General features: G+C 39.7%; 2 protein-coding genes across 4 annotated transcripts in view; both read right to left on the bottom strand.

Moving 5' to 3' along the window:
- Nucleotides 1-3,159: 3,159 nt before the first annotated feature.
- On the bottom strand, nt 3,160-6,210 carry LOC122787892 (cAMP-specific 3',5'-cyclic phosphodiesterase 4B-like). Its single transcript, XM_044054815.1, has 2 exons — nt 6,157-6,210; nt 3,160-5,365 (listed from the first exon to the last, which is right to left on the bottom strand). Exons 1-2 carry the CDS (start codon nt 6,208-6,210, stop codon nt 4,745-4,747), a joined length of 675 nt encoding a protein of 224 aa, XP_043910750.1. The 3' UTR covers nt 3,160-4,744.
- Nucleotides 6,211-6,771: 561 nt separating this feature from the next.
- The window catches only part of LOC122787231 (cAMP-specific 3',5'-cyclic phosphodiesterase 4D-like), a 1,697,022-nt gene continuing 1,687,284 nt past the window's right edge, over nt 6,772-16,509 (bottom strand). For all 3 annotated transcript variants that reach the window (XM_044053831.1, XM_044053830.1, XM_044053832.1), the window contains 2 exons: nt 14,085-14,267; nt 6,772-8,451 (listed from right to left, as the gene is read on the bottom strand). In XM_044053831.1, the coding sequence (XP_043909766.1) occupies nt 7,831-8,451; nt 14,085-14,267 (804 nt within the window). In that variant the 3' untranslated portion in view covers nt 6,772-7,830. The remainder of the gene's footprint in view (nt 8,452-14,084; nt 14,268-16,509) is intronic.

The following is a 16,509-nucleotide window of genomic DNA, read 5'->3' on the forward strand; positions in this document are numbered from 1 at the left end:
GTCTGGTTGGGCTCCCTGGACTTCATAAAGGCCATGAATTCCTAGGCAATTTTTTTTTAAATCCTGAGTTTCGACCTGGGTAGTAGTAGCAAATTGGGAAGTAGGCTGAGCCAGACTGTTTGTTTTGGTTTAGGCATCCATTTTAATAAGGGTGGACTCGGTCCTTGGTCAGATGACAGGGGTTTTGATACTGGTAGAAGGTATGTGTTCCTGTACAACCATGGAAGACAACCTTCTCGCTTGGTAACCAACATTCAGACATCAGAAGCTAATGCCTGCTGAACTACCTCAGACTTGATCAACGAAGAAATTGGAGTGAGTAAAGCTGAGTGACCTGCTGCCATGGCAGTCTCCCGATCATCACATCAGTGGGCTCGGGTATAGATGTCACCGGACCAGTGGTTAAGCAAGTGTCTCATCAAAGTCTTTGATCAACTTAGTTGCAGACACAAAGGGATCACAATCATCTACTGATTCCTCTTCCTTAGGCTTATTATTTTTTTCTTTCTTAGGTAAAGTAGCAGCCGAAGCCAAGGAGGGTGGATAGGTGGCATGGACTGGCACTGTGGATTCCACATGCTGCAAGCACTTTGGCCCTATGCTTAAGGGTTTTAGCTCTAAACCTAGCACAGTCCTGATGATAAGAAACATTTGGTGAGGTCCCAGCAAAGCAGACAAAAGGAATGAAAATCTTTTTGTGGGATTTGCTTCCTGTACTTCAAGCAGTTATTAACTTTTTTGAGCATTAATCACAGAAAAGAATTCCCCCTCAGGATACTTATCTAAAAATTGTTTGCTGAAAATTCCAGAGAAAACAAACCAGCCAACAGGCTGCAAACATTAGGTTAAGCATTGGACTGCATGGCTAGAAAGAACTGAGGATGGTGCTGATGTCTGAATGTCAGCCATCGGAAATCTGTCTAAAAAAACTCTGGAACTGGTGCTAGTAGTGAGCTTCTGCATGGCAGGACCCCCCCCCCCCAAGGATTAGTACTGCAACATCAACTACAAGGAACTTCAGTGTGACATAGTACTAATCTTTGCGTTCTAAAATAATAACATGAACTACTTAAGGATACAAACTTAAGAGCTCAGGGTCATGGTGAGAATTGAAAAAAAGGGGGACAATTAGTTAGCTAAGTAAAGCCTGCTTTTCAGGAAGGGTGATAGAACTCCCTAACAGTTGTTACAGCCATTACTACAAATGTAAGTGACTGTAGCATAGCTTGGATAAGTAAAGAACTTTGACATTCAAAAGACTGGGAAGGATAAAATTTTGTACAGACAATAGATTAATGGCAAGAAGGAAAGTCTTAAATGACCTTACAAAGTCGTCTTTTCCTGTCAGTGCTATTTTCATTATTTTACTTAAACAGTATTCAGTGGCAAGGAGGGTACAACTAACTTATGGCATTGTCTCAGATGTTCTTTAATCCAAGTTCAAATATCATAAATGAATTCAAGGCTCCTTCCCTTCTCTGCTTAGTCTGTAATACATCATTGAGTTTGAATTAAGTGTGTGTAATGTGCCACATTGCTTTCATCAGAGTTTCTGCATCACTGAGTTTGAATTAAATGTGTGTAATGTGCGACCCTGCTTCCATTGCAGTTTCTGCATTGATGAGTTTGAATTAAATGTGTGTAATGTGCGACACTGCTTCCATTGCAGTTTCTGCATCACTGAGTTTGAATTAAATGTGTGTAATGTGTGACGCTGCTTCCATTGCAGTTTCTGCATCACTCAGTTTGAATTAAATGTGTGTAATGTGTGACGCTGCTTCCATTGCAGTTTCTGCATCACTGAGTTTGAATTAAATGTGTGTAATGTGCGACGCTGCTTCCATTGCAGTTTCTGCATCACTGAGTTTGAATTAAATATGTGTAATATGCCACGCTGTTCCATCACAGTTTCTGCATTGATGAGTTTGAATTAAATGTGTGTAATGTGCGACACTGCTTCCATTGCAGTTTCTGCATCACTGAGTTTGAATTAAATGTGTGTAATGTGCGACGCTGCTTCCATTGCAGTTTCTGCATCACTGAGTTTGAATTAAATGTGTGTAATGTGCCACACTGCTTCCATTGCATTTTCTGCATCACTGAGTTTGAATTAAATGTGTATAATGTGCGACGCTGCTTCTATTGCAGTTTCTGCATCACTGCGTTTGAAATAAATGTGTGTAATGTGCCACGCTGCTTCTATTGCAGTTTCTGCATCACTGAGTTTGAATTAAATGTGTGTAATGTGCCACACTGCTTCTATTGCAGTTTCTGCATCACTGAGTTTGAATTAAATGTGTGTAATGTGCGACGTTGCTTCCATCACAGTTTCTGCTAGTTATGTCATAAGCTATTACTGTACATAGAGAGAAACGAATCTGTCAAGAGACTACAACATAATCCACACTCCATCCCTTTCAACCCCTACCAAGTCCCAGTTATCCAGTCATATATGGATGAAACTATAACTCATCAACAACTAGGATCATGAGAGATGATGCAGATTTGGAATGAATTCCCATACAAGAATTCCCTGATTCTGTATTTTTACTTATTTCAATGCTGTGTTGTTAGAGCAGTGAAATATATAAACTGACAAGGAGGGACAGGAACATTATGGTTCTGTACAGGAAAGTTATCTCCATGAGACAACGACTGCATCTCTAAACAGAGAGATGCTATGCGAAGATGCTAAAAACTTAATATGCATGGATGCAGGATCCAAATACTCAACTAAGTCTCACACAGCCTCATTTTACAGCTCTTCTTTGGTACACTTTTCAGTTCCACCACCTGCCTATGGGCCATGCTGACCTTTGTTATTTAGAAAAGGACTTCACAACATATGCTGGTAACCCTCAAGAAGTACCCGTATATTTCCAAGAGCACCCCTCTTTCATGTAAATTCCATGCACATGTTGATACTCAGCATACACATTAAACTGAAAACAAACTCTGGAACTGAGTTTTATTTTGTATCATCTCTATATATGGCCTTTGAGAGAGCTGTTTTACTACCTAAGAATAATCATTGAACCTCCAAACTTTTTTTGACTTTAGCAACTGTACCAGTGGACTGAGTCCTGTTATCGTTTTAGCCTCCCATAGTTGTGCTTCAACCATGCCAAAATGTTTTTTGACATGCAGCATCTCAAAAAGGCACGGTACTACTGAGCTGATAGACTGACACATCTCTTATACCACTACCATATTAAGAGGATGGTCTTTGTAAGGTGGTGCATAAAGTGTTGTCCTGGTATGCTGCTTTAAGATGTGAGGGTGTTTGTTACAATAATCTCAAAGTCCTTCCCTTGCTTTACTGATGCCAGTGTATCTTCAAAAGATTACCAAAGTCCTCAAATGTGGTGCTGACCCTTGTACTGCACAGGTCAAAGCTTAGAAAATGGGAGTGACACTTTCTCTTTCATCTAGTCTATGGTCATTTGTTCTGCCACAGATACTGCCCTTAGCCTAGAAATTATACACCTTCTGGCTACTACCCACTCTGGTATGTACTGTATCTTCTCATTAAGGGCAAGCAGATACACTCTGCAAATAGTAAGGCTACATCTCAGGTTCCCCATAAATATATGGATTCATGTGGTATTAATTACAGAAGGTGTAGGTGCAAGACCTGGGTCAGAATGGAAAGGTATTGCTTAAAACTGACAAAAGTCTGGCTTATGTCCTCCAGGATAACACAAACAGAAATGCAGGTTCACCGATTCAAAATACAAATGACTTGAAGGCCTGTAATAAACAAATATGCAAATGAATAAAACATGTTAAGTGTGATTACAGTAATTCATCTACAGGTGCCAAGAGATTTAATATTTAACAAGGAAGTCTTGCAAGAAACCACAGTGCTTTGCTTTTCTTGTGACCAGTAGTATGAAGGTATGGATAAAGATGTTACTCTAGTTTAAAGAAAAGAAAACTACAAAGTCCAGTTCTCCAAGTCAGCTGTGATAAGCAGGGATACCCAGTCACATCAGTGTCTGCAAACTTTGCCAATAAGTATGGTATTCATTTATGCCCTGAGGTGTTTGCACGTGTAGTTGTCTATTCAGGTACTATAAATATTTGGCAGTTGCAAGTTCAGTGTAGTGAACATTTCTGTAATTCTAGTTAAAACAGTGAGTGAGGTAAAATAAAGCAAAATCCTTGTGAAACAATGATGAACTGGAAAAAAAATCAGTTATGTTTTAGGGATCCATTGCTGTAAGTACTTTCTGTCACAAAAAGTCATAAGACCCTGTTTTGGGGCAGGATGGATCTTACCCAAAGGAAGACATCAAGAATTGCCACTTCTCTGGCCACTATTCCACTCGCAATGTCCTGCCCAGTCCTACTGTGACCTTCTGAATGGAGCTCCAGGGTTGTTGCTCATTCCTGCCACTCACAATTCAATCATCTAATCCCAAATATTAAAATGTATATTCTGAAACGTTTACTGCAGTGTGGTTTTGGTCTACAAAGAACAGCTTTTCCAAAAAAAAGTACTTCTTTTCATAGAAATTCCTGTTCCATATGTGGGCCATCTCTGTTACATACTTTGAGAGAGCTGGTATGGGGGAAGTCTGATCTGTGCTGCACCATTACTCTTTCATGTATCATTATTACTGAGAAATTAATAGTATATTAACCCCGCCCAAAAATTATTTCAGCTGCCTTTCCAACAACAACCAAATACACTGCAATGTTCACTACCTATTACCATTGCAAAGGGTATCCTAGGCAATCATTATGTGTCCAGTGAGAGGAAAGTGATGTTCCCCTCCTGATCTATGCAATACTCTGTCTCCCTTGTACTGCTTGTCTTCTTGACTGTCTGTAACACTGAAGTGCCCGATTCATCTTGTGAAAGAGTTCTTTCATTGGTCTTCCTATTGTCTATGTGTGGGGATTCCTTCTGGCTTGTTAAAATGATTTGGGTTTGACTAAGGTAACCCTTGGCTGAGGAGTCTGTTAAGGACCTATCTGCTGCATTTTTGCACAAGTCTGTTGGAGATGATGCTTCGGTTCCTTCATAGCTGCCTTGAAGCTCTGCCGATTCAGAGTCATCTGTTGCAGCGGTCCTTGAATCACTGCAACTGTTATCTTCCTCCACAGGGCTCTCAGTCTCCTCCTGGTCAGAATCTGACTCTCTCTCCTCCTCCAGTGTAAGTTCAAACTGAAACTTCTCACCACCACTGTTACCTTCTTTTTCATTGTCCTCTGGTGGAGGAGAAGGGGTTTGTGCAATCATGTTTTGGTACCACTCCCTGTTGTCCTCTAATGTGTCCAGAATCTCTTGGGCATCAGGATGCACAAGGTCTGCCCAAGTTTCCCACAAAGGATGCACAATGTAGTCAATAAAACCAACCTGTAATAAAAAAAAATGGTTACACCTATATAGTATTTAAGCAGAACATCTTAATACAAAATTGCACTTTAAGTAGAATTGAATTTTAAGTAGTAATTTCCATCAGACTTGGCTTCTCAGTTCTGCTTCCCTGTATATAACTTCATAATTATAAAAACATGCCACATAATGTGCACTCTTCTAGCAATGAACATTCTAATAAAGTGTTAAGAAGGACATGTCCCCTTTAGTTGAATGTTTCAAAACAGAACATGGACACAGCATGACAATAACAATCCGATACAGCTGGTGTAATACTGTGGGGGCTTAACTGTTTATGTCACTAGCAACCTGACCCTGATAAGTAGCCAGCCAAGGCAGTTGAAAATGAATGATCAGAGAATAACCCTCAGAGAGTGTAGGCACGTGGTTTCATGCATTGCCACCTAACAATGACCAGAGGATGGGAAATGTAACTGGCAGGACTGATAAACACATTGTGAAAGTGATTTTGTTCAATTTCTCAGTTCCACCACCTGCCTATGGGCCATGCTGACCTTTGTTATTTAGAAAAGGACTTCACAACATATGCTGGTAACCCTCAAGAAGTACCCGTATATTTCCAAGAGCACCCCTCTTTCATGTAAATTCCATGCACATGTTGATACTCAGCATACACATTAAACTGAAAACAAACTCTGGAACTGAGTTTTATTTTGTATCATCTCTATATATGGCCTTTGAGAGAGCTGTTTTACTACCTAAGAATAATCATTCAACCTCCAAACTTTTTTTGACTTTAGCAACTGTACCAGTGGACTGAGTCCTGTTATCGTTTTAGCCTCCCATAGTTGTGCTTCAACCATGCCAAAATGTTTTTTGACATGCAGCATCTCAAAAAAGGCACGGTACTACTGAGCTGATAGACTGACACATCTCTTATACCACTACCATATTAAGAGGATGGTCTTTGTAAGGTGGTGCATAAAGTGTTGTCCTGGTATGCTGCTTTAAGATGTGAGGGTGTTTGTTACAATAATCTCAAAGTCCTTCCCTTGCTTTACTGATGCCAGTGTATCTTCAAAAGATTACCAAAGTCCTCAAATGTGGTGCTGACCCTTGTACTGCACAGGTCAAAGCTTAGAAAATGGGAGTGACACTTTCTCTTTCATCTAGTCTATGGTCATTTGTTCTGCCACAGATACTGCCCTTAGCCTAGAAATTATACACCTTCTGGCTACTACCCACTCTGGTATGTACTGTATCTTCTCATTAAGGGCAAGCAGATACACTCTGCAAATAGTAAGGCTACATCTCAGGTTCCCCATAAATATATGGATTCATGTGGTATTAATTACAGAAGGTGTAGGTGCAAGACCTGGGTCAGAATGGAAAGGTATTGCTTAAAACTGACAAAAAGTCTGGCTTATGTCCTCCAGGATAACACAAACAGAAATGCAGGTTCACCGATTCAAAATACAAATGACTTGAAGGCCTGTAATAAACAAATATGCAAATGAATAAAACATGTTAAGTGTGATTACAGTAATTCATCTACAGGTGCCAAGAGATTTAATATTTAACAAGGAAGTCTTGCAAGAAACCACAGTGCTTTGCTTTTCTTGTGACCAGTAGTATGAAGGTATGGATAAAGATGTTACTCTAGTTTAAAGAAAAGAAAACTACAAAGTCCAGTTCTCCAAGTCAGCTGTGATAAGCAGGGATACCCAGTCACATCAGTGTCTGCAAACATTGCCAATAAGTATGGTATTCATTTATGCCCTGAGGTGTTTGCACGTGTAGTTGTCTATTCAGGTACTATAAATATTTGGCAGTTGCAAGTTCAGTGTAGTGAACATTTCTGTAATTCTAGTTAAAACAGTGAGTGAGGTAAAATAAAGCAAAATCCTTGTGAAACAATGATGAACTGGAAAATAAATCAGTTATGTTTTAGGGATCCATTGCTGTAAGTACTTTCTGTCACAAAAAGTCATAAGACCCTGTTTTGGGGCAGGATGGATCTTACCCAAAGGAAGACATCAAGAATTGCCACTTCTCTGGCCACTATTCCACTCGCAATGTCCTGCCCAGTCCTACTGTGACCTTCTGAATGGAGCTCCAGGGTTGTTGCTCATTCCTGCCACTCACAATTCAATCATCTAATCCCAAATATTAAAATGTATATTCTGAAACGTTTACTGCAGTGTGGTTTTGGTCTACAAAGAACAGCTTTTCCAAAAAGTACTTCTTTTCATAGAAATTCCTGTTCCATATGTGGGCCATCTCTGTTACATACTTTGAGAGAGCTGGTATGGGGGAAGTCTGATCTGTGCTGCACCATTACTCTTTCATGTATCATTATTACTGAGAAATTAATAGTATATTAACCCCGCCCAAAAATTATTTCAGCTGCCTTTCCAACAACAACCAAATACACTGCAATGTTCACTACCTATTACCATTGCAAAGGGTATCCTAGGCAATCATTATGTGTCCAGTGAGAGGAAAGTGATGTTCCCCTCCTGATCTATGCAATACTCTGTCTCCCTTGTACTGCTTGTCTTCTTGACTGTCTGTAACACTGAAGTGCCCGATTCATCTTGTGAAAGAGTTCTTTCATTGGTCTTCCTATTGTCTATGTGTGGGGATTCCTTCTGGCTTGTTAAAATGATTTGGGTTTGACTAAGGTAACCCTTGGCTGAGGAGTCTGTTAAGGACCTATCTGCTGCATTTTTGCACAAGTCTGTTGGAGATGATGCTTCGGTTCCTTCATAGCTGCCTTGAAGCTCTGCCGATTCAGAGTCATCTGTTGCAGCGGTCCTTGAATCACTGCAACTGTTATCTTCCTCCACAGGGCTCTCAGTCTCCTCCTGGTCAGAATCTGACTCCCTCTCCTCCTCCAGTGTAAGTTCAAACTGAAACTTCTCACCACCACTGTTACCTTCTTTTTCATTGTCCTCTGGTGGAGGAGAAGGGGTTTGTGCAATCATGTTTTGGTACCACTCCCTGTTGTCCTCTAATGTGTCCAGAATCTCTTGGGCATCAGGATGCACAAGGTCTGCCCAAGTTTCCCACAAAGGATGCACAATGTAGTCAATAAAACCAACCTGTAATAAAAAAAAATGGTTACACCTATATAGTATTTAAGCAGAACATCTTAATACAAAATTGCACTTTAAGTAGAATTGAATTTTAAGTAGTAATTTCCATCAGACTTGGCTTCTCAGTTCTGCTTCCCTGTATATAACTTCATAATTATAAAAACATGCCACATAATGTGCACTCTTCTAGCAATGAACATTCTAATAAAGTGTTAAGAAGGACATGTCCCCTTTAGTTGAATGTTTCAAAACAGAACAAGGACACAGCATGACAATAACAATCCGATACAGCTGGTGTAATACTGTGGGGGCTTAACTGTTTATGTCACTAGCAACCTGACCCTGATAAGTAGCCAGCCAAGGCAGTTGAAAATGAATGATCAGAGAATAACCCTCAGAGAGTGTAGGCACGTGGTTTCATGCATTGCCACCTAACAATGACCAGAGGATGGGAAATGTAACTGGCAGGACTGATAAACACATTGTGAAAGTGATTTTGTTCAATTTATTCACATGAACGTCATTAGAAAATGAAACCACTCTCACATTTCACATTTTAAAGCAGGCAAATAAAATTACATGACTTAAATACTCCAATAAAAATTGGTTCTACACACTTAAAACAGCAAATATATGTAAATGTACATAAATGTATTTATTTGTGTGTATATTTATCATAGGTTCATAGGTAGGTACTAGGCTATCGGCCCTAGGGCCTATACAAGCCCAGCCAAAAAGGTACCCTGGCTTTTGCCACCCAAAAAAATTATTTTCCTGTGCCACTGTCGAGCAGAGTCACAGAGGTGATCCCTGGGGTGAATTTCCTATTTCCCATCCAATCATCAAAGATTTTTCTTGAAGAGTGCTAATCAGGAGCTTTGTTTGATGCAGATAGGTAGTTTATTCCAGAGTATGGGAAGTTTCTGGGACAGGAATCTATCCCTCCGGCATATTCTGTTTATTGTGGTGACAAGATTTAGGTCCCTAGAGCGTGTAGCTCGGAGGGATTGGGATTTCTTTAAGTGGAGCATGTCCAACAGCTCTGGGTTTGATTACAATGGTAATTGGTTGAACCCTAATATTTTCCAGTACATCAAGAAAAGAGGAGTGGGAATCCTGGGTCATGGTGGGTGATCTGTAGCAAGCTACAATTTGGATTGCAGTTTTTTTCATCACTCGTAATAATGTATAAAACATTTATATAAAAAACATTTTGTAATAAAATCTTGTGTTGTCCAAAACATTACTTCAACAATAAAAAGCATTTAATATTAATGCTTTCATTTAAACCTGGTGGTCTCTCAGCTGCCATGTTGATTTGCCATAAAAATTCTTTACATTCCAAAAAAGCATTGTAATTTCCTGAAAAATCCTCATTAACTGCTTTGTCCAAAACAAAAAAAGAAAATTTCTTAAAGTCTAAACAAGTATTGGCATGTTTGGCAACAGCATTAGTGAAGTCTCTCTTTTTGATGGCCAGAATATGTTCATAAATTCTCCTTTTAAACATCTTACAGTCTTCCCAGTATAAAAGGAAGGACAGAAGTCACACATAGCCACATATACTACATTCTCATTGGCACAAGAAAAGTTACCCCTAGCACAGACGGTCCTGTTGCAATGTTTAAATGAAACAGATGAAGCACTACAAATATATCTACACTGTTTGCATTTTTTACATGAATAAGTCCCAGTTGTACTACTATACTGGGTGCTTGTTCTAACATGAACTTGATGTTAGAGCATTTCTTGTAAGTGAATTTAGGTCTGTTACCCACAACTTTAATAAGTTCACCACTGCCCATCGATACCTTACAATTTTCTTTGAGTATATTTTTATGATTATATATTTTTGCTTCTGAAAAAGGGAGACTCAAGATGTCTGCCTTTCATGTTTAAATTATTGCTGCTACTAGTATGTCAGTCATATAGTATGGTTTTCTGTGGTCTAGACAGCTTCAGAAATCATATGTGATTAAGGGGATTCAGAAAGTCGTGTGAAGGGGTAAATTAAGCTAGACATACTTCCAAAAATAGGTACAGCCTGTACAGAGGAAAATCAGACCTGAAAACAGGTATACTCCTTCAAAATAGGTACAGTTAAGGGGTCTGATGAAGCAAGTATTAACATTAGAAAATATTAAATAAATATGTAAATTAATTGCTGTGTCCTGAACTCTGGAGTAAGCTAAAAAGCTGTTCTGCTAAAGCAGAGACCCATAACCTTGAATTGCAGATCTAATAGTGAAACATACAGTGAGTCTCAAGTGAAAAGGCATTTGATGATTAACTGGTATAATCTAGAAAGGCAGAATGATTTACTTGCATACAAGCCAACAAAGCCAACAAAGTACATTCTGAGACAATGTGCCGCTGTTAAGTTCTTACAACTAAAGAAAAGACAAGGTAGCCTAGCTCAGAATACCAGAGTTCAAAATATAAGACTATCTGTCCACAAAGATTTGCCTTAATCAAAACTGCACACAAACGTGGGATGAGTTGCAAGAGTAATATACTAAAATGGTGCTGTGGGTTTTCATGAGGGAAAGGGTGGTCAGTAAAACGGGAGACAGACTAATATAAACAAAAATGACAAACAGACTTTGGAAGAGAACATAAGGTATTACAGCAAGGACTTGAAAAGAAAGACAAAAGGAGATGGCCTATGTGGCTCACTTGAGAGGTCAATAAAGCAATAACAGATAATGAGAAGGAAGTTCTCCATGTCCCCTTTATTTATCCCTATTTGAAACACATTTCCTTATGTACCAGTGTACAAACTGTTTCCTTAAGTACATAAAACATCTCAAATAGTACTCAAAAAAGCATTCCATTTAAATTTAAATAAATGTTTTTGGGGAGTGTAAGCCATCCCTCCATTCCCACGCCCCAACTCTATAATTCTCATTCTGAAGTCACTGCAACTCAGCAGAAGTACAATACTTAAAAAAAGTTAAAAAAAATATTAATAAGATAACATGTTCTTTCACTAGTAGTACAGTCTTGGAGAAAGAACAGCACATTGACACTGAACTAAAATACTCTGCTATAATTTGTAGTGAGTAAGCATATATGGTAACCTAGCAAACAGGTTCAGTAAAAATAAAAGTGAACAAAATCAACACCGAGTACATGGATAGAACCCAGAAGGAGGCCTGTAGGAAACGGAAAGGATCAGGAGGTGTAGCAGGATAGGAGCACAAAGAATACACAAAAAGAGCAGAAAGGGAGATTAGAAAATACATGAAAAGGATGGAAAGAGACCTTTAAGAAGGAATAAGGGAACACTGAAGGGGTAATTTAACTAAAAAGCAGGAAGAAAGGTAATAACAAGATGTACCAACTCATGAAAGAAGGTAAGGCACTTAAGTAGGAATGAGATTAGCTGGAGATTCTGAAAACATTCTTTGACTCTGTCTTCACTACGAAAGCAAGAGGGTCAGAGCTCCAGTAAGGGAAGGGAGGAGGAGGAAGATGAGAGGTAAATTAATGGGATGACTTAGGCAGTAGAGAAGGAGCTGCTTGCACTCAGGAAGGGTAAGGCATAGCAGCTGCATGGGATACCTCCAGGATGAGTGCTGGAACTGTTCAACAGATCCTTGGCCAGGGAGGAGATTCCTGAGGACTGAAATTGTGCAACTGTAGTGTCACTCCACAAGGTGGGGTGCCAAAAGCATCTTGGGACAATATCAACTGTTTTGTCCAACATCATTAGTGGGGAATAGCAGCTATTAAAGAGACCAGAACAGTAGTTAGGGTGGGGAGAAAGGGGTATCTGGCCTGGGTACAAGGTGCTAGGGGGAGTGAATGGTAGATCTGATTTTTTTTGCTCCACCCATAAATGTGAGGGCATGACAGGGATTAGAAGCTCAACTGCAGGAGAGGAGGGTGGAATCCTAGACTGAAGTACAACGGTTTTTTTTTTTTTTTTGCTCCCCAACTTAGTGTTGAGAGGTGCCAGAATGGAGAGTGTCAGATGAGCCAACTACAGTGCTGTAGAAGACTGATCTGGTTTCTGGAGAACAACCTCCAGAACATCACGCCACATAGCTTGCCCTAAGAAAATATGAGTGGAGTCCAGATGGATGATGATGACTTCAGCCAGTTCTTCAAATCAGCGCTGCAACAAAGGCTTGTAAGAATCCTGAATGGCTGCAGGTAGGAGATAAAATGATCTAACGAGTGAAAATGTGTCAAGTGGGTAGGACAGATGGGGGGCACTGAAGACATCATCTTGAAGACAAAAAGAGGTAGGTAGTGGGATGTCAGTGAAGCTTAACCATTACCTGTTCTTTTCAATACATTTGTTGCTGACATTATCTTCTTCTTTCGGCTTTTCCCCGTTAGGGGTCGTCAGAGCGGATCATCTATCTGCTCATGATTGGCAGTGGAGTTTTACGGTGTCGAGTTGCCAGCCCGGCGCCCAACCTTCCACAGAAGGCACACACATGCACACACTCACACCTAGGGCCAATTTAGAGTGTCCAATCCACCTACTGCATGTCTTTGGGATGTGGGAGGAAACCGGAGCACCCGGAGGAAACCCACGCGACCACAGGAAGGACATGCAGACTCCGCACAGAAGGCACCCCAGCTGAGAATTGAACCGGAGAACCTCTTGCTGTGTTGCTGACATTATATAAGGTATAAAAAACAGGTCAACCTCTCTGCAAATGGTATAAAAATAGGAACAGAAGAGGATGGTGGGAACCATTTTTAATACAAACTTAATAAAGCTATCAGCACAGGCCAAAAGCTGGCAGCTAAGGATCAGCAGAGTTGCTGCAGCTGGAAGCAATATGTATGAGATGATATATAAGCTTGTGGGGGGTACCCTGCAACTCAAAGATTCAGAACAAGAAAAAGGCATTGGTGTGGTCATAAATGCAGCTACAAATCACACAGAAATGAGCAATAAAGTAGCAGTCAAGGCAAGCAGGATGCCCAAGGGATAGAGATTCCACAGATAATGTAATTTTGGTTCTCTGTCATTTATTGGTAAGCATTCCAGTGGAATGCATCATCCAGCTCTGAAGAAGATACCTAGAAAAAGAATGAAAAATTCAAGAAAATGTACAGAGGAAGACCAGTACGAGAAAAAGGGATAGCAAGGGAAATGGTATGAGAACTAGCTGTTGTTCTCTGAGGAGGGCAGAAGGGAAATAGGGTATAACTTTGAGACACAAAACATTTTTAAGGGAAACTGTAAAGTAATTCAGCTGTAGTGGAAGGACACAGGATAGACTTGGTGAAGTAACGAATTCCAAACTGAAGAATAAAGCTTCGGCCTAGATATGCAAAAATATATGCCTGTTAATGTCTTGTTCTCCTGAAAAGGGAGGAGCTGTTTGTCAAGTGAAATGGTAGGACACTGGAAAATTATGCCACCAAGAAACAAATAGGCCTATCAGGAGAATAGAAGACTAAAGTCAGTGGTGGAGGTAAAGATGAAAAGAAAAAAAAAAGAAAAAGAAAAAAAAAATGGAAAATGGAGGTGAACAGGAGAGGAGGATAGCTAAAAGGTGTGATGCATGGCCCATACACAATATACATACTACGACTTGTCTCCTGGCATCTTAAACAAATATAAGTTGACATATTGGAAGATGTGCTTTCTGCTTAATAATGCTTTGACTTACCTGTGACTTTTCAATGGAAGCATTGTGCTTGTCACACATAGGGCTGATCTCCATACCCTTCTCTCGCTCTCGGTCCCCTTCACTAAAGAATTCCTCCATGATGCGGTCTGTCCACAGTCGATACAGCTCCAGAGGCTTTGTAGGGTTGCTGAGGTCAGCACAGTGTACCATGTTCTGTAAAACCTGCATTTTTCACATGGTCAAACAGAAAGACAAACATAAGAACCACTGACAATACGTATAATAATACCTACAAACATGAGAACTGTCTTAGCATTTGCTTTCCATATGTTCCACACAGTTCTTATTGATTACTGACAGGAAAACTCATTGTCTTAAACATTTCTCTGGCTTTATTACAGGTTTTAAGGTCACTGCTTGGTGGTGAAAGTGCCATTTAGAAATTCTTGAGTTAAAAATTAATTTATTAAGATATGAAGAAATATGTGGCTTCTTTCCCTCAGAACCTCTTATCTGTTTCAGACAACACAATGAAGTTAATGGGCAGAACATTTAAATCTTCAAGATGTTACCCTGGCAACAAAGAACTGTGAAGAAAATATTCTATACGAAAGCAATGATCTTTCAAATGTTTGTATTCAGGGGCTGACAGCACTGTCTTTTTTATTTTTAATTAGATAGTATATACAACATGACAAGCATAATTATGAAAACAGCCCATTTAAGCTTTCCTCTTATAAACTAAAGCTAATTATATTTTAATGAGCCCCTTAGAACAGCTCTCTCTGCATGACATTAGACAGAATGACACAACGGAAGCCTGCCACAAAATGTTGTCAATTTTGTAATGGTTTACATCGGTATAATGACCATTAGGAATGTACCTTAAACATACAAAACTGTCCACAATTTTCTTTTGCCTGTTTTATGGTTCAGTTATAAGATGATAAATATGTGTTGGCAGAGATGGAAGGACACCTGTGACACTGATCTTTAAGTTATGAACAGCAAAGAGAAAGGATAATTTGGAATTAGTGTACAATAATGTAAAAAAAATGGCATTCAAAAATGCTTTACAACGTTTCCCCTAAAAAGAGACCACTATCCTAGTGGGACTAATCCAGTCAAAAAAGGATAAATAAATACATTTTGCATATAGACAGGAATCATAAAATAGCCTATCAATTGAATAGGTGGTTGCAACAAAAGGCTTAACAGGAAATAAAAGAGTACAGTACAGCACCACATTGAGCAAGGGAGTAAGGGCACATATCTGGGTCAATATTAGGCTATAGGCATCAAAATACTGAAGACACTGCTGAATAAATGTATAGCAACTCTTTTCCTGGTGCTATTTTTGAAATATACAAACACGCAGTGTGGCAAGAATATATGGTAGTTTACACTAAAATAAACAATCTATTAAATTTAATATCTGCTTCCAACACAGAAAAATAGTAAAAGAAACACAAATATAAAAAGTCATGGAGTTACATATACAATGAGTGATGTAGTTTGGGAACTAAATTGTACTTTACAGAGTTTTTATCAATGTTATGTGTGAAAAGATATTACATCATCAATTTGGGAAAATCAGCTTTATAAATGAAAGTTGCATTACAGTTACTTACTGTAATGCATAAGAAGGTCCATCCTTGTTAGACATTAGGACTATGGCCAAGAGGACTGAGGCAGCTTAGTATGTGAAGCCTTCCCAGACCACTGGCCCCACTATTTAAGCACAATACCCTGTAGATAAGTTTTCTCTCCAAATATCTGTTAGCCCACACTAAGGTAGAGCAGTAAAAAGAAGTTATGTACCTACCATAACGTTCCATGTTAGTTGTCTTCTTCTCACCTTCTTTCTTGCTGGTTGGTTGGGTTCAGAGCCGATCCTCGGCTCCGACTCGGCCATCTTCAATAGCTCGAGAGCTGTTTACTGGCTCGAGGCTACCCCGTATCCTATGATGCCTGGCGCTAGCTACTCAGATCTCATTTGAAAAAGCTATTCCAGACATATTTAAGGAAGAAACTCTGTCCTAGTAGCCCCTTGGACCTAACTATGAAGCTATCTAAGCAGAAAGGACAACCAGAGAAGGTTCAGCCAATGAAATCTGAATAAAGGAGCTCCTCTCAATCCACTAGGATAGGGGGATGGAGGGTGGGACGCAAGAAAGAAGGTGAGAAGAAGACAACTAACATGGAACGTTATGGTAGGTACATAACTTCTTTATGTTAAGTTGTCTATCTCGCCCTCATTTTGCTGGTTGGGACAGCGTCCCTAGCACCTACTATCCTGGGTGGCTGAATGGAACAGACTCTTCAGAACAGTGGAACCAAAATCAGCCCTGTTCCTGGAAGTAATGTCTAATTTGTAATGAGAAATGAAAGTATGTGGGTTAGCCCACATAGCAGCTGCACAGACAGACTTCATGGGCAACCTAGATTGGAAGGCCACCGAGGT

This window comes from Protopterus annectens, chromosome 13.part0 (genome assembly GCF_019279795.1).
Source record: "Protopterus annectens isolate FY-2018-M chromosome 13.part0, PAN1.0, whole genome shotgun sequence".
NCBI lineage: Eukaryota > Metazoa > Chordata > Ceratodontiformes > Protopteridae > Protopterus > Protopterus annectens.

What these genes read in the sequence shown, in the direction of transcription:
- LOC122787892 (XM_044054815.1), bottom strand. Translation starts at nt 6,210, where the DNA reads ATGGTTGAAGCACAACTATGGGAGGCTAAAACGATAACAGGACTCAGT. An exon ending in TAACAGGACTCAGTCCACTG is followed by an intron (nt 5,366 to 6,156) that starts GTACAGTTGCTA and finishes TTTTTATTACAG; the next exon opens with GTTGGTTTTATTGACTACAT.